General features: G+C 36.5%; 1 protein-coding gene and 1 long non-coding RNA gene across 3 annotated transcripts in view; one reads left to right on the forward strand and one right to left on the reverse strand.

Annotated features, from left to right (window-relative positions):
* Positions 1 to 27932, reverse strand: part of LOC140622296 (uncharacterized) — a 53059-nt gene that overhangs the window by 11447 nt on the left and 13680 nt on the right. The gene's annotated exons all lie outside the window — the stretch shown is intronic.
* SKIL (SKI like proto-oncogene) lies at positions 31 to 27794 on the forward strand. Of its 2 annotated transcripts, XM_072808046.1 has the most exons (8): positions 31 to 172; positions 1773 to 2065; positions 2506 to 3570; positions 16763 to 16860; positions 18336 to 18568; positions 21964 to 22205; positions 22500 to 22724; positions 23386 to 24524. In XM_072808046.1, the coding sequence occupies exons 3-8, from the start codon at positions 2530 to 2532 to the stop codon at positions 23542 to 23544; spliced, it is 1998 nt and encodes a 665-aa protein (XP_072664147.1). In that variant the 5' UTR covers positions 31 to 172; positions 1773 to 2065; positions 2506 to 2529; the 3' UTR covers positions 23545 to 24524. The 2 variants fall into 2 exon arrangements, with proteins under 2 accessions (XP_072664147.1, XP_072664146.1); XM_072808045.1 differs by having other exon boundaries at positions 1773 to 3570; positions 23386 to 27794.

Genomic DNA, 27932 nt, shown 5'->3' on the forward strand with positions numbered 1-27932 from the left:
CCGGGCGGCCGGAGACGGCGGCGGCGTCTGCGGGAAGCCGTGTGTCTCCGCAGTGACGTGGGCGGGCCGAGGGCTCGGTGACGTCAGAGGGCTGTGTGTAGCGATGTGTGTGGGGTTCGGAGCGGCGCCGGCACAGCCGAGGGGAGCGGGCGAGCGGCGGCGGCGGGCACAGGTGCGGCCCCGGGGCGCGGGGGACGCGGCGGCGGGGGGCGGGGGGCGGGGGGCGCTGGGGCCGGGGCAGGGCTCGTCGAGCGGCGCGGGGCAGGGGCGCGGGGCAGGGGCGCGGGGGGCGCGGGGCGCGCGGGTCCCGGTCCCGGTCCCGGTCCCGGGTGCGGTCGGGGCGGGGGTCCCGCGGCGGGTCGCGGCTCGCGGACCCCGGGCGGGGGCGGGGGCGCGGGGAGGGCGCGGGGAGGGCGCTGCACTTGACCCGGGCGGTCGGGACCCCGAGACCCGGGCGCGCGGCGCTCCCCGCCCCCCCCCCCCGACCGTCTGCGCTCCTCGGGGATGCCCCGGGCGGCGGGCGGCGGGCGGCGCGGGGATCCCGGCTCGCGCCCCGGGCGCCCGCAGACCCCGCCGCCCCGTGGCCCCGGCGGCCGGGGGTGCAGCCCGAGGGTGCGGGGGTAGCGCCCGGCAACTTCCCGCGGCCGGGGCGCGCGGGGCTTTCCGCAGCGGGGGCAGCGCCGGGAGGGCGCGCGGGGTCGCCCCGAGACTGGGGGCTCCCCCCTCCCCTCCCCCTCCCCCTCCCCCTCCCCCTCGGCGTGCACAGCCCGAGGCGTCCCGGCCCGCCCGCCTCTCGGCGCCCCGTCCGGCTCCGCGCAGGGTGGGTGGGCGGGCGCGGGCCGAGGATCTCGGGGCTCGGGGCCCCCCCGCAGGTCCGGCCCCCGCCCCCCCCCGCCCCCGCCCCCTGCCCGCGGTGGGCGATCCGCGCCCTGCCCCGTGGCCTTGGGCCGCCACCCTGGGTCCTCCTAAGGTGAACTGCTGGGAGTTGGGGAGGCAGAAATTTCCATTGATTGGATTTCTTTCGGATTCTCGCTCAAGAAGGAAGTGGAAGAAGAAGCTTTTCTCTTTCCCTCTTCCTCCATTTGCATTCTTTGTGAGGTCTGTCTGCCTTGTGTGTGTGTGTGTGTGTGTGTGTGTGTGTTTTGTCCGGGATTAGTCTGGTTAAGGATGGAGATTCCCAGGAGTGGAGTCCGGGAGCTTTTGGCTTCCATGAAGCACATTCACTAACCTTTTAAAGGGAAAGTTAATTTTTGCCTACAGTCATTTCAGAAAAAAAATAACATACGTGGACTAGGTGAATCCATGCACTTAAAATCGTAACTTAGTTCCATGTGGTAGATATCTTAACTGCTATCTGATTTTTTTTTTTTTGGGGGGGATGGAACTGGTGTGTATATATATATATATATATATATTTATTTTTTTCGATTAAGAGCTGAAGTAATGGATTACGGTAAAGTGGCATACCTGAGAAAGCCTCTGGCACTGAGTTTTGGGTGAGATGATCTATCTAAAGACTCTTCCTATTCTGAGTTGGAGTAGCCCTCCCTCTCCCTTTTGAGGAAGACTATTGCTCCCTTTACCCATTCTCCAGATTGCTTTCCTGTTTAAATGAAGCTCTTCTACTTAACTGGTGCTAAATTTAAAGAAGTCGCTCACGTCACCTTTGGTAAAGTGAACTCAGTCTAAGATTAAGAAACTAGTTTCACACTGACCCTTTGGCCTCTGGAGCAAATTCAAATATAACTCTCCCCCACCCCTTTCTCTTCCAGATTAATTAAAAGAAGAATGAACAGTAATCCATGAAGATAACTGGGCAACCTTTTTTTTTTTTTTTTTTTAGGTATCATTTTTAACTGTAGGAGTTCAAGTGGAGTCAAAAGCTCTTCCCACTGGTGTGAGGATTTATACAAGCCTTCAGTTTATCAACACAGACCAACAGATCATCACTTTTAGAGAAGATACTTTTTTTCCCCCTTCTTCCTTTTTTGGTGTCCTCGGTGCCAAAAACTAATTTCGGGAGCGACTCTTTGATTTGTGTTTGTGTCCAGGTTTTGTGACACAAGTAATCACACAAACTTTTCACATGTTTTGCCTAAAACCAAACCAAACCACTGCATTGATTCTGGACCTCTCGAATTGAGAGAATTGATAAGTGTACTTTAATGCATATATTGGAAGAATTAAGAGAAAAGGCTTTTTCATAGGTGTGCCTCTCAAAATTATATTGTCTATTATTAGCGACAAAAGAAAAAAGCTTATAGCACTGGCAGTGAAATTATACTAGAGCAGAAGCAGAACCAGATCAAGTTGCAAAATCTATTAAGGGGATTTCTCTGAACATTGAGATTTTCTGTGAGAGTAAGTTACCCTAAGTATTGACACATACTGCTTTTCTCTCTTCCAATGAGTGACTAAAAGAACAATGCACATTTCAGACTTACTTATTTAACACGACAGTTTTTAGCCATGGCAAACCTGCAGACAAGTTTTTCCCTGCTTCAGGGCTCCAGTAAAAAACTGAATGGGATGGGAGATGATGGCGGCCCTCCAGTGAAAAAAATGATGACAGACATTCACGCAAACGGGAAAATGATGATCAACAGCAAGATGCCAACCGTGAAGAAGGAACACTTGGATGACTATGAAGTGCCAATGGAAACTGATGGGGAACATGTCAAGCGAACCTGTGCCTCTGTGCCTGAACCTTTACATTTAAACCCCAGTTTGAAACACACTTTGGCCCAGTTCCATTTGAGCAGTCAGAGCTCTCTGGGTGGCCCAGCGGCGTTTTCTGCTCGGTATTCCCAAGAAAGCATGTCCCCTACCGTGTTTCTGCCTCTTCCGTCTCCTCAGGTTCTTCCTGGGCCACTGCTCATCCCTTCGGATAGCTCCACGGAGCTCACCCAGACCGTGCTGGAAGGGGAGTCCATTTCTTGTTTTCAGGTTGGAGGAGAAAAGAGACTCTGTTTGCCCCAAGTCTTAAATTCGGTTCTCCGAGAATTTTCGCTCCAGCAGATAAATACCGTGTGTGACGAATTGTACATCTATTGTTCACGGTGTACTTCAGACCAGCTTCACATCCTAAAGGTCCTGGGAATACTTCCATTCAATGCCCCATCCTGCGGACTGATCACGTTAACTGACGCACAGAGACTATGTAATGCTTTATTGCGGCCACGCACTTTTCCCCAAAACGGTAGCGTACTTCCTGCGAAAAACTCATTGGCCCAGTTAAAGGAAACTGGCAGTGCCTTTGAAGTGGAACATGAATGTTTGGGCAAATGTCAGGGTCTCTTTGCACCCCAGTTTTACGTTCAGCCTGATGCTCCGTGCATTCAGTGCCTGGAGTGCTGTGGAATGTTTGCACCCCAGACATTTGTGATGCATTCTCACAGATCACCTGACAAAAGGACTTGCCACTGGGGCTTCGAGTCCGCCAAATGGCATTGCTATCTCCATGTGAACCAGAAGTACTTAGGGACACCTGAAGAAAAGAAACTGAAGATAATTTTAGAAGAAATGAAGGAGAAATTTAGCCTGAGAAACGGAAAGAGAACCCAATCCAAGGCAAGTTTTGTTTTGTTCTGTTTAAATAGTAATTTTGAATAATGGCAGAGGTTCACTTTGAAATCAAGGCTATATTTAGACTATTGCTTAACCTGTGCATTAAGAAGCTGTTCCTGCTCACACAACACAACAAAAAATACTGGTCTCTGTAATGTGTTATGTTTGTGTTACACATTTTAGGCTATAAAGTGCTTTCCTGTGTGTGTGTGTATGTGCTCGTTTGATCTTCCAAACAACCTAGTACAAGAAGTAGGATTATTCCCATTCTACAGATAAAGAGAATGAGGCTCAGAGAGATCAAGTGGCTTTCCTAAGATTATACAGCCAGGGAGTGGGGGATCTGGGGCTTCTTTCTCAAGTCATGTTCTCTTTCTTTTTCACACATCCTGCTTTTTGATGACTAGATCTGTTGTTGTCCTAGGACTGGAGATAATTTACACTTTGGTGTTATTTCCATTTGCAAATGGTGTAATAGCTAGCCAAAACAATCCTGGTTGTAGGCTTCAAACAGCATCTTTCAAAGGTAGATCTGGGATTTCTAACACTGTTTCTGTACCTGGTATTTAGGCTTGATTGGTATTGGAAATAAATGGAAAAGGTAGGTTTATCTGAAGAATCTGTGATTCCAGTAAGCAAGTTTTTTTTTTTTTTTAAAGAAATAACTTTAAAAGAATATGATAGCTTTAGAATAAAAAGATATTTTTAGACTAAATATTAATATAAAAATCTGTCAGTATGGAGATCGTAAACATGTTTCCACCACATTATCTGGTATCTGAAGATCTTCATTCTAAGAGTTCGAATGCCCGGGTAAAACAAGATTTGGGTTATTAAATATCCAGTTTGTTGATCTGGTTTTAACGTATACTTTTCTACTTGATTAAAATCCATATACGAGCTAGCACTATTTAACACTTACAATGTGGCAAATGTTCTTGAGCGGTTTTACGTGTATAATTTTATTTGATTCATACAACAAAAGATTGGCCATGTTTCATTTTAAGAATCTAATTTTCCACTCTTAGTTTTTATTTCTCGAAAGAATCTCTGCCTTTTCTACTTCACAGACGAAATGAATGAGGCGTATTAAATGACTGAGGCTTATTCACAGCAACATTAGAACTTGGGCTAGAGCCTAAGATTTGGTGTCATGTGCTTTATTATGGTACCTTTAAGGTTTTGAGGGAAATTTAGTTACAGTTTAGTTTTAGAACTATGATTTGCTTCTGAAGCTCAAGAGGGTAATTTTAGACTCGAATTCAGGATAGTTTGCTACTTGCCATTTCCAAAGGGTCAGCACTTTGAGATTCCTTGCCTGTGGCTACTAGATAAGTGTATATTGTTCATGTGCAGTTATTGACTGATTTTAAAGCAGGATTGACTTCAGGCCAGTTCCCAAATTGCAGGACTTGCTTACAGCTGGATTGGCCCCACGCTGAAGTTTGTGCTTGGAAATTATCTACATTCTCAAAACGTGGCATGCTCCTTTTGATATTTGTGGTATCTTGCCCTAAGTCAATTAGGAGCCCTACTCTTACATGCCCATAGGTGACCACATTACTTGCCAGATGTTCTTGCTCCAATAATCTTCATTGCTCTAACATAAGCATTTTTGGGATAAACTACTTTGCCTGATATTCCTGCTCTGCGTTTGTGAGAAAAAGCATCTGAGAGCCAATGATAAAGGTTAAAAAGAAAAATGATGAATTTACTTAACCGAAACTGAATGTGCCAGGATTTGGGTAAAATTGAAACCATTCTTCATCTGGATGTAGTCCTTTATTGTCTCAGAAATTATTTATTTGAATTCATTTTTTTATTTGGGAAGGTCCGAGATTTTTTCCTTCACCTTTTGGCTATGTATACCTTTTTGCAGATTTACTTCAGTGTTTTGGTGTATTTTGTTAGTATTTCCAATTTTATGTGAATTTTCAGCAATTTAAGGAAATTTAGGAAGATTTCTAGTAATCAAATCTTTAGGAAAGAAAACTTTTGACTTCATGTGTATGTGTATATATATGTATATACTTGAGTGGTTTATCATGCTTGCCACTTCATATTTTGAAAGTTTACTCCTTAAAACTTTGTGAGGTAGTTCTTTCTTGAAGGTCTGTGAACAAGGCTTCTCAGATGAGATACCAGCCCCAGATGGGTCACATGTTCCAGGTTGTATAACTAGTGGGTGGTGGAGTCAGGAGTCCAATGCAGTTCTTCTGACTTGACATCTAGTAGTTTTCACAGCTTTTCCCTAAAGCAAACTTAGTAGTAGAAACTGAATTTTGAGAAACAGTAACTTTTCCTATCAATTTCCCTAAGTATACTGGTTCATAAACACTGTATTAACTTGAATTATAAACTAAGGTATATAACTGGGAGGGGGGCGGCTAGGAGATATCCTTGACTGGGGAACATTTTTTATTATCTTCTGTGAGTCAGTGAGTCGGTTGCCAAACAAACCAAGTAGACCCAGAGGAAACTCATTTGAAAAAGTCAAGACAGGCTTTCTTTCTTTCTCTCTCTCTCTCTCTCTCTCTTTTTTTTTTTTTTTAAGTACAAGAGTATACTAAATATATTAATCTCTTATGTAAAGTACCTTATGCTTACTGTGAATGCTAATGTAATTCAATATATTTTGATAATTCAGTATGTTTATATAGTTTACATAGTCAAAGTATTGTCTTAGATTGAAAAAACAAAATTATGAAACTCAATAGGCAGTTGATTGAAATGTAGCAACTGTTAAACTATTTCCAAGGGTGGAAATTATATTAGTAATGATCACCAAACTATTTGCATGACTAATAGCTACATTTAATTTGCATAGTTAGTAGCTATATTTAGATGGGAGAAATAAGTGGTATAAGGTCAGTGTTCTAAGTGAGGAACTGGCTCTATGTAGAAACCAAAGGTATATTTTGAACTCTTTCTTACTCAGGTCACGACAAGAAACACATTTGATTTTAGATCTGCCTAGGTGGCTTTGCAAAATGGTGTTCTTAAACTATTTATTTCTTCATATCACCAGAGCTTTTTGTGCTTTTTGTTAGAAATATGGTTATTGTATTTTACCATGTGTGAATCTATGCAAGAATGCCCTATTTCTTTTCCAGTCTTCAGTGGGTATTATTTATTTGATCTAATTCTGATTTTGTGGATCTTACATTTTTGTCTATGGATAAAAGGTTGCTAAGCAAGTTGATCATTTTAAAAAAAATATTTTATTTATTTATTCATGAGAGACACACAGAGAGAGAGGCAGAGACACAGGCAGAGAGTGAAGCAGGCTCCATCCAGGGAGCCCGATGTGGGACTTGATCCCGGGACCCCAGGATCACACCCTGGGGCTGAAGGCAGCCGCCCAACCGCTGAGCCACCCAGGCGTCCCAAGTTGATTTTTTTTTTTTTTTTAGTTTATTTATTGAGAGAGAGAGTGTGGACACGTGTGAGTGGGGAGAGGGGGAATCTCAAGAGGAATCCCAAGCAAACTCCATGCCAAGCCTGGAGCCTGGTGCTGGGCTTGATCCCATGACCCCGAGATCATGGCCTGAGCCGAAATCAGGAGTGAGACACTTAGCCAACTGAGCCACCTAGGTACCCTGCAAACTGATCATTTGTAAATAAAATTTGGAGGGTAATATTTACTTAAGATTATTTCCAAGCAAGTTAGAAAAGCCCCCTTGTAGTTATAGGTGGTTCTTTACTATTACAGAATGTGTCTGACAATCTTTAAGGTAAAGATGGTGTATATGCCCTTATGTATTTTTTTTTAAAAAGATTTATTTATTTATTTTCAAGAGAGGAAGAGTGTGAGTGCACGCATGAGCGCAAGTGCACCTGTGTTCAGAAGTGGGGGGAGAGGCAGAGGGAGTGTATCCCAGACCCCTTGCTGAGCGGGAAGTCCAATAGGGGCTCCATCCCTACAACCCATGAGATCACGACCTGAGCCAAAACCATGAGTCAGTCACTTAACCTAGTTGGTTTGAACCACTCAAGTGCCCCATGCCTTGATATTTTTTTAAAAGAGTAAAATTTAGATTTCTAACATTCAGACTTGATTACTCTTATGTAAGTAAAATATTATGGTTTTTACTCAGGAGAAGAAAAAAAACCCTATAGATTATCTACAATGCAAACAAGATGATGTAAAGATATCAACTAAAACTTTTTTTTAAAGCCCATTATATGTTTTGCTGTTTTTAGTTTTGCATTTTCCTTTCAGTTCATCATTTTTGCAGAGGTCACTGGAATAATAGTACAAAAAATTTTTCCCGTCTTGTAAATGGTTTTCTTTTGTTTAGGAAGTGCATTTCTTAGTCCAAACCTAAATGAGGTAAGGAAATAAACTAGAGAAAATGGGCAACTACAAACAGTAGTGTTGAGACAAAATGTGTTCCAGTAACAGTTGGGGCACATTTGGTGGTAATCTGTTATATCAGAGATATAGTTTGCATTTTGTTATTAGCATAAGTTTTGATCAAGTGGGGATAAAGTTAGAATCAGATTGTTTGTGCTCATATGGGGGACTAGTATGAATATTTTTGTCTAACTTTTAAAATTAATAATTAACTTCATGAGTTTAGAGACTTTTTCTTATTTTTCCAGAATGTAAGTTTAGTGCTTCGCACGTCAAAGGCACTCAGTGAAATCCTTTTTATAGTTGCATAAATTTTTGAAAAGCAACACTGCATTATATTTTAGAATATTTGGAGTTTTTTAGAAAAATGATGGTTCTATCTGGAAATAAACACATATGTAATTTGCAGATAAACTGTTGAATGAGATAACTGACCCAAATAAGAGAATAGAAGTGAAAGCATTTTGGAGGTTAAGAGTCTAGAAGTGTAGGGTGATGCTTCAAACTGTTATTGAAATATTGAATATATATTTGGGGACTTTTCCTTCCCCCAAACCATCTTCTTGACTTAATCTAGAATTATGTGAAGATATTTCTAATACAAATAAAGTAACTGAGTTTTGGGTTAAAATGTACTCTTAATTATTTGCACTCATTAATTATACTGGTTGGATATTTACTTACTAAAATGAAGTTACGCAAGAAGAAAAGTCTGAAACAGGTCTATTATAAGAATTATGTTTGTAAGGACAAATTATGTTTTAGAAGGATGGTTCAATGAAATCTTAGCACGGCTTTGGGAATAGTGCCCCCTTATGGTTTAGAAATTACAGAGCCTGTATTCGTTTTTTTTACCATTAAAAAATGATAAAACATTTATAAATGTTAACACTTTTTTAAAAAGCTTATGATGAACTTAGAAATTTATTCTTTTTGGTCTGAGAAATGGGGAAAAATTAAACTTCAAGGAAGAAGATAAAGGGTATACCTGAATCAATGTGTAGGCAGCCGATAGTGTTCTCATAGCTATATATGTATTAAAATTTATGCCACTGGGAGAACAAGGAAGTAATCAAGAATTGGGTTAACTTTAATCTCTTTAGAATTCTGGAGAGGAAAGTGTGGAAGTGGAACTCAATTTGTTTAAGAGGTAGAACTAGTTTGGGAATAGCTTTAGTAATGGCTAGAACCTTTATCTTGTCCACATGCAGAATTTTGTTCTAATGAAGGATCATAACATAAAATAACTTAAAAATCTTATTAGATTGCAAAAGCAAAAAAAAAAAAAAAAAAAGAAAAGAAAATATATGATTAAATTCTAAACCTTTTCTTAAGGTGTAGTTTGCCTCAATCACTAGATAAAGTATTACAGCACTATGCAAGGCAGAAAAAGGAATGAATAGGAAAAACAAAATTACTTTAACTCATTTTGATTTCTAGACTTAAAAGTGGGTCACAGATGTATGTACATAAAAATGAAACCCAGGCCCCCTAGGGCAGGAATTTATCTTCTAGTTTCTGAATCTAGAATATGGTAGATGTTTAATAAAGGTTTAAATAACTGAATGAAAAGTCTTTCTAGCCCCATAAAGTTACCAGTGATTTTCGAGGATAAAAACAGTTTTAATTTTAAAGTGAAGTGGCATTTTTTTTTTAATTTATGGTATTGAATTTATTTTGAGATTTCAAATAGCACTATAAGTGCATATTTTGTTTATGTTATGGGGACAAGGAATACAAAAGTTTAGGAAACTCACTAAAGACCATTTTGGTAACAGTAGAACTTTTATTCCATGTCAAAAAGTTATTTTTGGTGCGATTATGAAAGCAATATAGGCATTGTAGTAAATCCTAAAGAAGCCCAAAGAAGAAAACAAAATTTCATAATTTGTAATTGTAACATAGAGTGATAATTCCTTTACATATGTAATACTTTGTAAATCGGTGCAAAAACACTGGCACAGTACACAGGTGTTCTTAATACAGGACCAGCTGTTGAAATAATACTTTTGGACCAATTTTAAGACAGTTCACTTGGAGCAAGGTTTATCTAATTGCAATTTGTCGTTCATGTAGTAGGCTTTTTCATCTGGGCTTCCATGAAAGGAGAATTAAGCCCTATAGAAAATGACCTGAGTGAAGGTTTCATCAGTTCTCCTAAAGATGGTATATAGTACCATTCTAAATGCTTTAGAGTGAAGTTAATTCGTTGCATAAAATGGATGCCTTGGGGCATTTGGGCTTGTCTCTTGAGAACCCCAGTTGAGAAGGGCCAGGAGGGTTATGAAATCAATTTAGAGGGTCACCAGCATTCAAACAAAATGAAATAGAGTAAAGTAAAAAAATAGACTACATTGCACATAATAAAATTAATCTACATTTTGATATTGTCAATATCCATTAATTGAAGGCGAAAATGATCTGAGATCATAATTTTTAAAAAAGCATATGTGCTGAAATGGGATAGAAAAGCAAAATGTTAGATTTATACAGATATTTTGGTGAAAAGACATATATGACAGGAAGATTGCCAAGTTATTGTAATATTAAATGGATTGGACACTGTAGAATTCCAGTATAGAAAATTTTATTTTTAGGGGCATCTGGCTGGCTCAGTTGAAGGAGCATGTGACTCTTGATCTTGGTGTTGTTAGTTCTGGGCCCACATTGGGTATAGAGATGAACTTAAATAAATAAATAAACTTAAAAAAATTATTTTTAAAAGTACCTGGAATTTATTAACAGGACTTATCAGTTTTGCTCCTTTTCCTTCACATTGTAAAGGGAGTGATAACATGCTACTGACTTCACATGGTTTTGTTTCCATAAAGGATTTCAGATAATAGTGTACCTTATAAAAATATGAGCCTTTGCTATTCCTGTGAGCATAGTTAAGCACTTTAAACTTAAAATTGGTTTTGTGAGATAGGTGGTATCTTTCAGTGTGGGGGAGCAGCAGGCGTTGCTGTAACTCCTGAAGATCTGTCTTTGGTAAGTTAGTGGAGGTGCTTAGATCATATTGTTTCAGTTTTGCATCGTGTTGATTAATCTAATAATTACAATGAAGCAAGGCACAAGGCTAAGTCTTAAAGTCTCTTAAGTAGTTATTTGCTACCTTGCAACACTATTCCTATTTCAGTTGAAACACTCATTCACAACATGTTGGAAGTATTGAGGTAACTTGATCCTTTAGTGAGAGATTCAGTTTCTTTCAGTAGGAGTTGTTGGCAGCTGTGTAGTAGGGTGTCTTTGTGTCCTAAAATCATTTATTGGCCACTTGAATGGCTTAGTATTATAATAACACAGTACAAAGATCCTGACAAGTCTATTCACTATATACCTAAGAAGCTATTGCTTAGCTATGTATTCAGTTATGTGTTTAGTAAGGTTGCTAATGATTTATGTTGGGCTTGTACAAAGTAATGTATGCTTAATATTTAATATGTATTATATTTTGCTTCTTATGTAAGCACATCAGAGGGGTAGTCTGTTAAATTTACCAGTCTGCTAGTCCTTTGTATGCTTACTGTCTCATGAATACCACAATTTAAACATTTATCTTTTATAGCTCTTCCTAAATTCTGTTTTAAAAAATAAATTTTCCACATATTTAAAAAAATTTAATTTTGATTTTTGGTGAGATTTTGGCAGTCCCACCATTATGTTGAGGTATTACGTCGATTTCTTTAGTTCATTAATGTTTGTTATTCATTAAAGATAATATTAGTCTGATAATTGCAATTAAAAACTAGAGTGCCGCCTAAAAGCAGTTTATTATTGGAGGTAAGTCTAAGAATTGTAAAGGATATTTATTTATTTATGTAAGTACAAATTGGAATGTTTATATATGAATAATGCTGAGTGAGTGGGATTGCTTTTGTATCTATAAAATGGCAACTAAAATGTTTTGTGTTTTTTTTGGTAAATGAAATCGAGTTCTCTAAATTATTTGTCATTGTAAGACTAATAAGCATTGTGCCACCAAAATACAATAGTTCTTTATGAGGAAATCTGATTATCAAAGGATCATGTGTGTATAGTAAGTCGAAATTTAGAGGAACTTTCATAAAGCATTTCCTGATGTTTACTTATTTAAGATGAACTCTTCTATACATTTTGGAATTGTTTAAATTTTGCTTTCATAGACATTATTTGTTGTTTAGTGACTTAGAGAAAGAACTTTGGAATGAAATAATATGTCTAAAAATTTTCCTATGTGTTTCAGATGAGGATGCCATCTGTTCATTTTGTGGTAGATAATGGTGGGGGAAGTTGGGCATTTTAAGATGTTTAAGGCTCTAACTTAAGATACTAAGTGATCTATTTCTCTCCTTTGCCAAGTAATGTATTCTATTTTAATGTTTAACTACACAAAATGAGTAAGTTATTCATTCCTACTTTGAAAGGTAAGATAAGAGGTGATAGATGCTCATATCTTGGTATCTGATTTTTATTCCTGATCAGTAGTAGCATTACTGCTGTGCCATTTAATTATATTGTTCTTTTTTTAAAGACCTAATTTGTATGTTGACACAAATGCAGAATAGATGAGAAAATCTGGCATGCCTGTGAATTTTCTGTTGTATAATATGTGCTTTTCTTAATTGTTTTTAACACACAGGGTAAGTTGTTATAAATGTGTTTATGGCTTACCACATGTTGGGTAAAATTAAATCCCAACATCTTATCATGGTTAGTGTTATATATTTCCCCATCATTTATATTATTTAATTTGTAGATCTGATTTCTAAAAATACACCCCAGAGACTGTTGGGCTTCTTTGGTACTTCATGGAGTAGAAGGATATTGAATGTGAAAGAGCCTGTCTTCTCAGTTTCACGGTAGCAGAGTAACGTGATAAAAGGCCACCGTGGGAATTAATGAGCTAAGCCGTCATTCAGAATTTATTCAACAAATAGTTATTAGTTCCTGCTATATTCCAGGCATGGTGCTAGGTACTGGAAATACAAAAGTAAGGAAGATGGTCCTTGACCTCAAGCTGCTGTTGAAGTGGAGGCTGGATAGCCACTTGTCAAGGATTTTGAATGAGGAATACAGACATTGGCTAGTGGACTGCACGAAGGGTCTTTAAGGAAGGTTTCTTTAGAACCTGTAGACTGTGATTTTATTAGGTTGGTGTGAGATTAGAAAATAAAGGACAGAAATTAGGGATGGATGTTTAAAATGCTAGCAATTATTTATGGTGGCACCTGAAGTTTAGAGACCTAGAAATAAAGATGCACTGAGTTTGGATCGTGAATAAAAGTAAAACTTAACACAAATCAAGCTGTAGAGTTTTGAAATGAGTGTGATCAAAATTAAGTCAGATTTTTTTTTTTTAAACTGAGTCAGATTTCAGGTCAAGATCTTTGGGTGAGGAAGTTTAGAACTTGCTATTTTAAAGATTTGAGATTCCAGATATAATAGAAAAAAAACTTTTGAATATATAAGTCAATTTTAGTAAATTGAACTTTAAAAATCTGGGAACAGTTGATATCTTGGGCAGTAGATCCAGAATTATTTTAGATATGAAACTGATTTAAAGTGGAACTTGCTTTATTTTTTAAATAATGAGCTTAACAAAGGATTTCTAGAAAAAAATTCTCATTTAATTCAGGCTGATGTCCTATCTCATTGATTTGTTAGAGTGAGCTTATCCATGCTTATTAACACCTCTTGTCATACAGTGTTGGGGTGAAAAATGTTCTGCCTAAGTGAATTTTCTGGATGATGAAGCTACTCTTTTTAGCAGTGTGTTTTTTTTTTTTAACTTAAACCTTTTTCATGAATTCTAAAATGTCTTCGTTTTCAGTCTAAGTGGTAGGTATATAGTTAATGGTTTATATCATTTATAATTATTTGTATACAGTATAGTATTTATATCTGGTATATATATTGAATATAACTATGTCACGTTAACTCAAGACTTCTTAAACATCAGTTACTGTACTGTGTTGTGATGAAGGTAGAGAACAATGGAGATATTTTAAATTATTTGCCCTTGGCTTATGATAAAGCTCTCCTATTGTCTTGCTTTTTGAATCAGTTTTTGTGTCTGCACCTTGTAATTCTCCTCTCTTTAGGCTATCAGCTGTCACCTGGTATCTGTCATTTAGTATCTATTGCTGGCATTACCTTTTCTAATTTACTGGTAGAACTGAGCTATAGGTTGAGAAACTGTCAGCAAGTGATTGGCACTTCTTTAGAATATTTAATCTGGACTGTGAGTGTTTTTTTTTTAAGATGGTATTTGTTTATTAGAGAGCACGCATGCACAAGTGGAGGGCAGAGGGGTGGGCAGGGGGAGGGAGAAGCAGACTCCCCACTGACCAGAGTGCCCGATGTGGGGCTCAGTCCCAGGACTCCAGGATCTTGACCTGATTAAGCCACCTAGGTGGCCCAAGATTGTTTGTTTGTTTGTTTTAATTGTATAGAGCCTAGAGGCCCTTATGGAATACTGAACTCTTAAATCCTTTGAAAATACCATTACGTTCCCTAATCTGATGGTCTTGTCAGTTTTTCAAATTCCTGTTCATTCTTAACCAAAATGTTGATCTTCTGCCAATAGAAGTTACCATATTTTTATTTTTTGCTTTTCATTGGTCTTAAATCATCTCCTGATTGGTCAGATTTTGTAATGTTTGCTCCAAAAGTGGTTTCCTTTTCATTTTCAACCCATTTTGTTTTGGCTGTGGGTTGTCCGATTTCTTTGGAGTTTCTTCATTCTAATTGTTTTCCTCCATTAGCAGGAACTCCCCCAATCAAACCATGGACAGTTTATGAATAGATTTTGCTTCAATCACAATTGCTTACATCTGTAGATCTGTTTCTGTTCTATTTTAGTAGTTTCTTGGTTCTAAACTGGAATATTAGGACATCAGACAAAATAGTTTTCCTAATTTCTTAGTATTTGGTGGCTGTCCTCTAAGCACTGAATTATTGGGTGAGGATGTCATTTCCCACACACCTTACCTAGTTGAAGAAGAGAGTGGAGACTTTCGGAGGAATATCCAGCGCTCCTTTTTGTCTCAGTTTTTCATTATCACATTCTCCATTCTATCCTCTCTTATTCCATTGGGGTTGTCCATTAGCCTCCTGTCTTTATTGCTCTCCCCAAACCTTGTCTCCTTTCAGCTCCCTCCTCTACTACATGAGTCTTGTTCCCCCTTTAAGAAAACTATTTTCCCAAGAGGGCAGGGTAGTTATTGTGATTTGAAATATGGCGCTGTTGGATGGTGGTAGTGGGGAGGCCATATAGGACCAAAATCAAGGAGAAGTTCATTGTCACGGGTTATTTTCTTTCTCAGTTTCTGAACTTCAGTTTTCTAATCTATAAAATGGAGGTCATGATACCTACTTAAGTACTTGTTAGAATTAAGTAGGGTGTATAAAGTTATTAGGTAGATAGATGTTCATTAAGTAGCCAGTTATCTCCTCCTTTTCCTTTATTCACATATATGGTTTGAGGAAATGTGGTTTACGATAAGTGTTAGCAAACACAATAGTTTTGAGTTTAGCCTGCTTTGTGTGTGTGTGTGTGTTTTTTTTCCTGGTGTGTAAGATGTTTCTTAGGGATCAATTGCCTGGTAAAGGAAGGGAGTGGAGGCAGGATTGTGTGGAGGGAAGGTAAAAATGTGCACTGCCGTCCATCTCATCGGTGTTTTGGCCAAGCTGTCGAGTGAATAATGCCCATTTGAGTTGTACCATGTTAGGCTAAAATGTCTGCTCCTTTGGACTCCTCCCTCCCTCCCTCATATCAGGCATCGTATCAGCTGCCTAGAGAAAGACACAAGCCAGCTTTGAGGAGTTTGCTCACAGGCTGTGCTGCTCAGGTCCAAGCCGACTTCTTGAGGCAGACCCTCTGAAGATCTGTAGAGTTCTCTCTGGGCAGCTCTCTCTTCCTGAAGGCTCTATCAGCCTTGGTCTTTCTGGACGTGCTGTCCGTCTCCTCCACTCAAGGTTACTCTGTGAGGCTCTACCTGGGTTCCCTTGTCTTTTTAATTATTGTTTTTCCTTTTTTTTTTTTTAACGTTTCACTGTACTTTTTTTTTAAAATTATACATCTACCTATTCATCCGTCTATCCACCTTTTTTTACTTCCAGTTTTATTGAGAAATAATCAACACACATTACTGTGTAAGTGTGAGGCATACAGCACAATAGTTTGATTTGCAGATATTGTGAAGTGATTACCACAGTAGGTTCAGCTAACATCTATGCTTGTAACACAGTCTGTCTTGGTCTCTGAGGTGCAGTGGGGTGCTTTAGCCTCACCGCTTCCATCCTCCCATTTTATAAGATGCTCTCAGTGTGTCTTGTTCTTGAATAGGGGTTTGTTTTTCTTGTGAGGGGGAGCAAAGTCAAGAACAACCTATGTTGCCATCTTAGTGACATCACTCCCCTGGCAAAGTATTTATTGATAGAGACTGTTATCTAATCCACTAACACATACTGTAGGGAAGGGGTATATGCTCTCTGATTGTGGCAGCAAGAAGAATCTGAACTTACCAAAGCTGTTGTACATTTGCAAGGTGTACTATTTAGAATGGATTTTAAAAATAGATTCCTTAGTACGAAATTTTATGAAATTCTTTCTGGTAATCCATGGTTCCATGCATACTGAAACTATTTCTGTGATGGGACAGTTCACGTGGTTTTGAGTGACAAGATTTGGTACTTTAAGGGAAAGCTGCCTTATTAGAAGAGGACTCTCAAGTAACGTGACTCTTATTAGTCAGGGTTCTCCAGACGCATCCAGTGGCCCTGTCAAGTTGACACATAAAATTAACCATCATGTATTTCCTCAATGAACTTTTTCCTTTCTGCATTTTTCTACAGATAGATACACCATCAGGAATGGAATTACAGTCATGGTACCCTGTTATAAAGCAGGAAGGCGACCATGTTTCTCAGACACATTCATTTTTACACCCCAGGTGAGTGGGTATTGGCTCATTTGTTAATTCACTCATTTGTTCATTCATTCATTCAACATCTGTGTGTCAGGTACTGTTCTAGTTCCTGGGAAGTCATTATTTAGTTTTAGGCTTGTTAATGAAATGAGTCATAAGTTGTGTTGAATTTTTGAGATAACCGTTTTTTGGTGTTTTATGTTCTTTCTAGGAATTTGTTATTTCCCTTTCACCCTAAAGTAAAAATTGGAAGTTTTCCTTTAATTTCCTTACTTCTCTTTAAGAGGTAAACCAACTCTACAAGAGTTTGGTATGCAACTTTGATATTTTACAAAGAAATGTTTTGAAACTCAGAAGCTTTCTTAGTAACCATGTCCTTCAAAATCCAGCTTCATGTTTTCAATAAAAATGTACCTTGGATTATAAACTTTTTATTTATTCCTAGATTTTTATTGCTGTAGATACATATTCTCCCCAAACATGGTAATGAAGCATCTCAGTCTTATTTACATTTGCAGAGTTCCTACCATACCTATTGTGTTTGAAATAAGTCTTTGGGCAATATTAAATCTGTCAGTTTTCTTAGCAGAATACTGAGTTTTCATCCTCAGAATTCATGTAATTAGTAAAGAAGAACAGAGATTACTGTATAAAAAAATGAGATGTAATGACTTAGAGTTTAGGGAATGAAGTAGTACATCAGTAAGTGGTTGCATCTTTTGGCTAAAGGTTATACAGATTACAGTTAATACTTCAGTATCTAGCTCAAATTTGTTCTATGGGTCTCTCAAATAATCTGAACAATTTTATGTTTTATGTGAGCTTTGAGCAAAATTGGTAGTTCTCCCTTCAATCTTAGTTTTGTACAACTTATTGAGGTTTTATCAAATTAAGAAGTACTAAAGTATTTCAGAAAAATTGCTCTGTGGGGTTTGAAACAAGTAGGACTGCCCAGCCTCAGTAGCTTCGTGGTATTCAAAGTGCTATACAAGAAGGGCCCTGGGAGCTCCTCATCGGGCCTGTGGTGAATCATGAATCAGGCCATAGCTTTCTGGTGTGGGATTGAATCAGCCTGTATAAAAAAAGAGCAAGGATTCCTTTCTTTGGACCTGTAGCGGGCAAGAAAATGGTAGTGCCTGGTCTTTTTTCTTTGTAGCATAAGCCTTACCTATTCAGGGCTATTAAACAGCTCTAAAGTGCTTCATGCTTTTAGTTCTCAGGTGGTTTTGAGGGAAGGAGATGAGACTAATTTTCTTTCCCAGTATCTCTCTAGTGTTTAGAAATTACTTTTTGCAAAATAACAAAAATTACTCATAATTTTGCACTTACTCTCTAAAGTACTGAAATTTTAAAGAATTCTTTTCTATGATCCTTATTTTCTGAGTTGTTATGTCGTCTGTGTTAGTATAAAGTTTTTTAACCATAGAAATAGATTTAACATATTTTGCTTTTTTACCCAAATATAATATGTGTCTTATTTTGCCTTTCTGTGTTTTTAGCTACTACTTATACATGTGTGATAAAGTGGTTGCCCCAAATGTGTCGCTTACTTCTACTGTATCCCAGACTAAAGAGGTTACAAAGACAGAGACAAGTAGGTCCATACCAAGACAGTCAGAGAAGCCTCATAGTAGTGGGAAACATCAAAAGATGGTGTCTTACCCAGATGTCTCACTGGAGGAACAGGAGAAAATGGATTTAAAAACAAGTAGAGAATTATGTAGCCGTTTAGGTAAGTATTCAGAAATTATTTTTTTTAAATCATATATCTAATAACTATGTTTATTCATCATTTTTAAAGAGGATTTCTATTTAAGAGCGTGTTCCAGATCATTGAAGCTTTTATCTTAAAAAAAATGTACCTTTTGAAATTCTGAGTGACTACTTAGAACCTCAGTTCTTACCCCTTTTTTTAGAACAGTTATAGCTATAGAGGCTAATGATAAGTGTATGTAGGCTACATAGTTTCATACTGCAAGTGATTTTTACGTGATTGTTTTTTCCTTTTCCTGCCCTTTTTTGCTGTCAGTTTTCTTCAGAAGGTCCTTTCTAATTTGCTGTGAACTGCGAAGCCATTTTATAATGCTAAGAAGTATTTTGGGGCACCTGGCTGGATCAGTTGGTAGAGCATTGTAACTCTTGGTCTCAGGGTTGTGAGTTCAAGCCTCACGCTGAGTGTAGAGCTTAAAAAAAAAAAAAAGAATAAATATCTTAAAAAAAGAAATAATGCTAAGAAGTACGTAAGAATAGTTAGGTATAGGACTCAGGGAAACTTAGCCATGTGATAAGCAAGAATTGAAGAATTGAAAACTCATAGCTCTAGGAGCCAGGCAGATGGCATAAAAGCAGAATGCTGGCTAGACATCTTTCAAGAAAAAAAGAAAAGCTGCCTAGTTACAGTGTCTTTTAAAATACTGTGGACCAAGTGAGACATGTCTGTTCAAAAGCTGCCTATTTTACTACCTATATAGCAGCAGAGCTTTGCTTACAGCTTAGACAAGTGTAAGTAACAGTTATTTCAGCTTTCTTAGAGTAGTTGAAGAGCCCGTTAATCATTAACTGTTTTAATAGGTAATTGAGATTCTTTGGGGGGTTTCTGTACTTTAATTATGAGATTTTCAAAATTCAACTTTCTTTGGATTTAAATATGGCAAACTATAATTAGAATGTACTATTATGTCATATTTGTGTTATATTTTATTTCCCAATCTAATTCTAGTGACTTTTAAAAAATTGTTGGTAGAGTTCATATACTATAAAATATACCCTTTTAATTAAGTGTGCAATTTAGGGACTTTCAGTAAATTCACAAAGTTCAATAATCACAACTGTTTAATTTCAAGACATTTTCATCATCTCAGAAAGAAACCCTGTAATCCATTAGAAGTTATTCTCTATTTTCCTCTTTCCCCAGCCTCTATTTATTTTTTGTCTTTATAGATTTGTCTATTCTGGATATATATGAAAAATATTATGTAATATGTGACCTTTTATTGTCTGGCGTTTCACTTGGCATAATATTTTTTTAGTCCATGTTTTAGCTAGCATATTTTAGTACTTGTTTTCTTTATATAGTTTAATAACATTCTGTTATTGTATAGTTAAATATACTACGTTTTGTTTATCTACTCATCAGTTGATGGACATTAAATTGTGTCCACTTTAAAAAAAAAAATAGGCTCCATGCCAAACATTGGGCTTGAACTCATGACCCCAGGATTAAGGAGTCCAATGCTCTACAAGTGAGTCAGCTGGGTGTTCCGAATTGTGTCTACTTTTTGGCTGTAATGAATAAAGTTGCTGTGAACACTTATGCACATGTTTTAATGTAGACATGTTTTCATTACCTTTGGATATGCATTTAAGAGTGAAAGTCTGGGTCATGTTTAACATCCTGAGGGGCTGCCAAACTGTTTTTTAAAGCAGCTGTACCATTTTCCTTTCTACTAGCGGTTTATGAGGGTTCCAATTTCTTAGATCTTTGTCAACACTTGTTATTGTCTCTCTTTTGATTATAGCCATCCTAATGGTTGTAAAGTGGTATCCATGGTTTGGATTTGCAATTTTCCAATGACTAATGATATTTGGTGCTTTCTATGTTTTATTGGATCTAATCAGATCTTTTGCCAATTTTTACATTGGGTTGTCTCTTTACTATTGAATTATAAGTTCTTTATATTTTCTGGATAGTAGACCCATATCAGATATATGATTGCCATTCTATCAGTTGTCTTTTCATTTTATTGTTGGTATTTTCTGAAGCACAAACGTTTTATTTATTTTTTGTTTATTTTAGAGAGAGTATGCATAAGTGGAGTGGGAAGAGGAGAAGGAGGGAGAGAGAGAATCTTAAGTAGGCTTCATGGTCAGTGCAGAGCTGGAGTTGGGGGGCTCAGTCTCACAGCCCTGAGATTGTGACCTGAGCTAAAATCAAGAGTCAGACGCTTAACCAACTAAGCCATGTAGTTACCTCAAAACAAAAAAATTTAAAAATCTGATGATGTCCAATTTATTTTTTCTTTGGTTGCTTATGTAGGTGTTATGTTTAAGAAACCATTGCCTAATACAAGGTCACAGATTTACATATAAGGGTTGTAGCTCTTACATTTAGGTCTTTAATCCATTTTGAGTTAATTTTTATATACAGCGTGAGGTTCAGTCTCACTCTTTGTATGTGGATGCAGTTGTCCCAACATTATTTGTTGAAAAGACAATTCTCTCCTGATTGAGTTGTTTTGGTGCCCTTGTTGGATATCGTTTGCCCATAAAAGTATGGATTTATTTCTGGACTTAGTATTTATGCTAATACTACACATAGCCTTGATTTCTGTAGCTTTGTAATAAGCTTTGAAATTGGGCAGTGTCAGTCGTAATAGTTTATTACTCTTTTTCAAGATTGTTTTGGCTATTTTGGATTCCTTGCTTTTTCATATGAATTTCTGCATCAGCTTGTCAATTTCTGCCACAAAGTCAGCTGGGGTTTTGATAGGAATTGCATTGAAAAGGTAGATCAATTTGGGGAATATTACTGTCTATCTTAGTCTGTTCAGGCAGCTATAACAAAAATACCATAAACCGGGTGGCTTACACCACAAACATTTACTTTTTACAGTTCTGGAGGCTGGGAAGTCCAACATCAAGGCACCAGCAGGTTTGGTGTCTGGCAGAGGCCTGCTACCTGGTTCATAAATGTTTGTGTTCTCTTCAGACGCATGATGGAAGTCCTCAGGGCATAGATCCTATCATGAAGGCTCCACCCCCATGATCTAATTATCTTCCAAAGGTCCACCTCCTAATACCATTATTTGGGGCATTAGGATTTCAACAAATGAATTTTGGGATCACTAACATTCAGTTAATGATACCATCTGAACAATATTAAATCTTCCAATCCATGAACGTTGGATGCCTTTTCATTTATTTAGGTCTTTAATTTTTTAAATGATGTTTTATAGTTTTCATTGTATAGGTCTTGTACTACTTTTCTTAAATTTATTCTTAAGTATTTCATTATTTTTTATTTCATATGTAAATAGAGTTTTTTCCCCCATTTCATTTGTGGGTTGTTCTAATGACTTTTTAACAGTGATATTCATTTTTTTGTTACTTCATTTTTGCCTCTCAAAGATCCATCAATCTCAAGTAATTCTACAAGTAAAAAGAAACCTGAGTCTACCACTTGCAATTTCACCAGAGACACAAGCAAGGCAGGAATAGACCATGATACCGCCGCTTCATCTCCACTTCTTGTCAAAGATATCATTTGCGAGGATGACAAGGGAAAGATCATGGAAGAAGTAATGAGAACTTATGTAAAACAACAGGAAAAACTGAACTCAATTTTGCAAAAGAAGCAACAACTTCAGATGGTAAAATTGTTATCTAAATGATAATCTATTATGAAAAGATACTTTTTGCATATTCTCAAGAAAAGTCAAGAGAGGTATTATAGATGTGTTTAAGATTTAGAGTTCTACACTCATAAGCAGGGTTTTTAAAAAAATTTTAGAGAAAATAGTTTTCAAGATAATTACTTTTATATAAAACTGATATGACAGCTGAACTTTAGATGTTTTCTGTCCTGTTTTTTTCTGTATTGAAATTTTTAGCATAAGTAAAATAAAAGTAAAATAAAAGTTGTATTGTGATTCTTTATATTACAGGAAGTTGAAATGTTGAGCAGTTCAAAAGCCATGAAGGAACTCACTGACGAACAGCAGAATTTGCAAAAAGAGCTTGAATCTTTGCAGAATGAACATGCTCATAGAATGGAAGAATTTTATATTGAACAGAAAGACTTAGAGAAAAAATTAGAGCAGGTAATGAAGCAAAAATGTACGTGTGATTCAAATTTAGAAAAAGACAAAGAGGCTGAATATGCAGCACAGGTAAGAATTACTCAGTTTGTATAATGTTGCCCTTTCAGTGTGGAAATTGAAGGTGTTACCTTCTCTATTAAATTACTTTTTGTCAAGCTCATTTCATTGGGCAAGATTTCAAAATAGGTAATTCTGTTAAACACAAGTTTATAGCATATCATCCAAGATGATTTTTTTATTGTGATTGCTTTATTAAACTTTCCTTAGGTTTCTGTAGTTCAGTTGCCCAAATTGCTAATCTCTAGCTGTCTGAATATCAAATGTTGTATTATCTTAATGTAGTAAATGGGCTTTCAGATCAACAAATTAACAGACATAAACTGTTACCCACTATGTTCAAAAGCACTTGAGCAAAAAGGAGTAACAGCTCACAACTTGGGGAAGATGAACAAATCACCCTTAACTTGAGCAGGCTGTGTGAGGGGTACACTAAAGTGTAGGACACGGTGACAGTGGTTTAGTGTTAGTTCTCTTGACCCTTTGTTTTTCCCTCAATTCAATGTTATGTCAAAGTTGGATGAGTATTATTAGATATTTAAGAGATTGTAATATTCACGAAACAGTTCATTTTGTAAAAAGTAATTTGAAAGTGGGTCTTTGCCATGGTGTGAGGATTAAATGGAAAAACAAAACTGAATGAGAACTAACACAAGTCTTTTAAATCCCTCAGTTGGCCGAACTAAGACAGAGATTGGACCATGCTGAGGCCGATAGGCAAGAACTCCAAGATGAACTCCGGCAGGAACGGGAGGCAAGACAGAAGTTAGAGATGATGATCAAAGAGCTGAAGCTGCAAATTTTGAAATCATCTAAGACTGCTAAGGAATAGAAACCTTTATAGAGATTCATCTGTGTATTCCCAACAGGGTTTATTTTTGTTTGTTTATTTGCTTTGGTTATTGAATTCTGAATAACTTGTCTGCATGAAGATAACTAGGCATCCTATCCATTTGTAGATCAGAGAAAGTGAAGAGATTATATATTAGTACATAAATTTTTACATTTTCCAAATGAATGAAAATGTATGTTTCTTTGTACTTTTTTTCAACCAGCTTAGAAACAGTACTATATGGTTTCAACTATTAGATAATCTGCCTATATTTCTAATGCAAATTTAGCAGTTGTATACTTTTTAAAAGCTGCATTGTGTAATGGATAGTTGTGGTCAGTTTTGTTACCCATATTTCAGACTCAATTTTACATACGATGGTGGCTTCATATTTCCAAAAATACGGAGCTACTGAAGGAATTGAATCTATTTTTTTCATTAACACAGCCTCCTTTCTAAACGGATACAGTATGCTCATTATTACACATAAAATTTGCTTTTATTTTGTTCATATTATAGAACGAATTTCCACCAGTTCTCTTTCTTTTTTAATGTCTCCTAAGAGACATTCTGTCAAGAGGAATTTCATTGATGAGGTTATAGCACACCCCATAGGCATAATGAGGAAGGATAACATACTCTGTTATACACTGCTATTAAATACAAGAAGCAGTTGTAATCTATTTTTTGCTTTAAATGTGGTTATATTTAGAATTTCTTTTTAATGCAGCAACTTCAGAAGAGGGAATAAAATGTAATTTTTGAACTTTTGTTTATGTTGTTAATAGAGGTGTGAAAATATTAATGTTGAGAAAAAACTGATAACCATTGATGTACATCAGTTTGTATACAATCCATAACCCTCCTGTACAGTTTTTATATGTAGTTATGGGTCTTACTGAAATTTATATAATGGATTTGTTTTCTGTAATGGGTTTGTTTTTCCTTAAAATGTAAAATATTAAACACCTTGAAGGTTATTTTGGATTTTTGTATGTTTAAATGTTAAGTCTTATCAATATTTGCACGAATGGACCATTGTCAATTACTACTTAATATCAAAATCAGGAATTTACAGTCAGCTGATAGTGTATGATAGGTTAATATAGGGAAGTTTAGTTACCTGCCACTAAAAGGTTTTTAGATAATTTTTAGAAGATAAAGGAATTCCATAGTTTGGGGGAGGGGCAAATCTTCTGCACTTTTTTTTGCACAGAAAAGTCTGTCATTCTTTAATGGCAAATTTCATATTCATTAATTCTTGGCTTAAAAAATACTAGGTAAAATTCTTAGTATGCATTTATTAAAGGAACTTTCCTGAAGCTACCATTAATTGACATTATTATTCCAGGAATTTTCTGTTTGTGTTCTCATGTAGAGTACTGTATGAAATTACTTGAGAGCTAAATTTATTTTTTAAATAAATCAGCTAGAGTTAAGGTTATATACTATTCCTGGTATAGACGACAGATGCTCTACTGATACAGAACTTCAAAAATCAGTAGGTTATCATTTAGTCAGTTATTTTCATATTTTGCTTAATGGTACTTACATATCCTAAAAGAATTTTTGTACTTTTCAAAGTATAGTTTCTTTACTAGAGTGTGATGTAAATGTGTATTTTCTATCTTCCATTTAAATTTTTACTATATTAACCCTGCAATTAATTTGTTGTTTCTTGGACTCCTCAAGGAGGAACAAATGTTAAAAATGATATACCCTCCTAATACCTTTTATTTAGATCTGGAGAAAGAAAAATCACAAAGACAGTTTATGATAGTGTTCATTTTAGTTGTGTCAGTTAAGCTTTTTGGGAGATAACTCAAGCCCCTATAATTTCATTTTTCTAATTTACTAAAAAACTTTATGCTTATATTACTTAATAAATGACAAGCTTACATAAGTTTCAACCCAAAACCTCTACAATAAGTTGCTTAATCTTTGAAGTATTTTATTTTAAAATTCTAAGCAGTGCTTAAACATCTTTAAAATACATAAACTCTTAATTTAGAATTGAGTAAAAAAATACTTTTTCTAATCCTTTGCATTAGAAAAACCTGCCACGTGAAATTGTATAGTCTTCATTTTCCAGAAGATACATTGATGTGCCATAGGTTTCTGTTTAACTTCCTTGAAAATAGAGATTTTAGTCAATTGTAAATATTATACCTATTCTAGTTAAAAGTAATTTTAAGTTAAACTGCACCACATAGGTTGAAAATAGAGAGATTTTGTAATACTTTAAAAGTGGCCTCTGCTGAAATATCCATATAAACTTATTCTTCTATTCTTTGCATGCTCATTTTGTGTGTTGGTTGCTAGCTTAAAGTTTGTTTTGGTGTTAGTTTTTGTGTGCCAGTTTATTAGGCAAGCAGATTTTTCCTCAGACTTTGTAATATTATTCTTTTTAGGAAAAATATTAAAATATTTACTTTAAAAAGCTGCATTAAAGGAATGGCCTATCAAAAGTGCTAGAGCATCTTAAGGAAGAAAAGATAGAGTATTAGCTTACTGGGTGATGGGTGATGTTTAATTTGGGTGATGATAGTTTCTATACTTTAAACATTGTGAGTAAAGGGTACCAAATCTATAAAGGCAGTAAATGTAAAACCTGCTGTCATTGAGGAAGCTCTAAACCAGCCTGATTTCACAAATGCAACTTGTAACACTATGAAAGGATTTGACCAACAACATAAGTTTGGCTTGTGCTTTAGTTTTGTAAAGCATATTCTTTTGCTTGAATTTCTGTGTCCATGAGAGTCAGGATGTTTTATGCTTCTTGAACTAATTTTATAACATATTTAATATATTACCAGTTGAGATATAAAATCATTTGTACATATTGAATTAAAAACCAGTTACTAAAGTAGGTGAAATAGACTGAGTACAATGATATTTGCAGGTTATACATAGGTTTTGGAAGTCATGACCAAACAACCAGTTTATTTGCACATCTGTGGCTTCTGTTTGAAGGAAAGTAGAATGATGAGGAAACTCGAGTAGTAAGAAGCATGTTCAAGGTATTTCCCTAAAATTAATTGTCAAGCTGGTGCTGAAAGTTTTTGATCAGCTTCTAAAATTTTCTTTTCAGTGAGTTACATTTTGATTCCTTAGGGGAAAAATCCTCATTTTCATTTGCTCTTATGCATTTAATCCGCACGACAGGACATTAAAAATCAATATAATGAAAAGTTGTGCTCATACTGTACACCTGTTTCTGTGCTTAGAACTACTTGTTAATTTTTATCGAAGCTGTCAGCAATAAGGGACACATTACTGCTGTATTATACATTGTGGGATTGAATAAACAGCTTAAATTTTTTTCTAGTATAGGATACTGACGCATTTCTATTATTGGAAGAAATTTGTATGGGTATTCTATATTGCATCTTGTTTAAAAGGACAGGTTTTTTTTTTTTGTTTTGTTTTTGTAAAATCTTTACATTTTAGATGGCTTCTAAAACTGTAATGCAATCTGGAGCCTGTTTCTTTAGTGATAGAACTAACTGTCTTACATAGTGCTACTGTTTTTGAATTAGCGATCAAATGTAAAAACTGAAATTTAAAAATTAAGCCCAGAAAACAAAAATGTATTAAGTTAGCTGAATGTAAAAGAAATTTATAAGACTTTTTTCCTTCAATATAGATACCTCACTTGAAAATAAAGCACAGCATACTTAAAGTAGTTCTAGTAAAAAGAAAAAAGTCCCACAAAAGAATTGCTTAATCTAGGACAACTTTGGGGGAATTATAGTTTGGGAGAAATAAAATATACTTGCTTTTAACCATCCTGTTAGAAGTATTTGCTTATCCTGATAATTTTAAGCCAACACAGTAGTCTTAAATTATTTCTGAATTTCTAACCTGTGAAGGCAGTAAGTGAAATAACTGTTCTGCAACTGTTGAAACAAGTTGTTGACTATATTGACCATAAATCAATTTAAAATTTTGCCAATGATGTACAGTTTTATGGTTAAAATTGCTGTGGTTGGTTGCATCACATGACACACAAAACTGTCCTCTACCTCACGTGAAATAAATATTTTATATGGTTTTACTATAAAAACAAGACTCATCTATCTGGTCACTTAGTTTACAAATTTTGAATTATATTTATTGAAACATGACATACTGTGCTCTCAGCTTATACCTCAATCGTATTTTGTGCTGTTTTCCATTTTCATGCCCTGTAAATAACTTGTATAGATTGTGGATTAAATTCCAAATAAAAACTTTTAATGCCAATGAAACTGATTGAAGCCATTTTAGTATCCTGTGTGAGCTCAACTTTCTCGTTCCTTAAGGTTGACATTTTCTCCTTTTGTTTCTTTGAAGTCTATTAGTCATTACACACTAAACGATTAACTTGAGAAATCTTTTTTAAAATT

Source organism: Canis lupus, chromosome 31 (assembly GCF_048164855.1).
Source record: "Canis lupus baileyi chromosome 31, mCanLup2.hap1, whole genome shotgun sequence".
NCBI classification, from domain to species: Eukaryota; Metazoa; Chordata; class Mammalia; order Carnivora; family Canidae; genus Canis; species Canis lupus.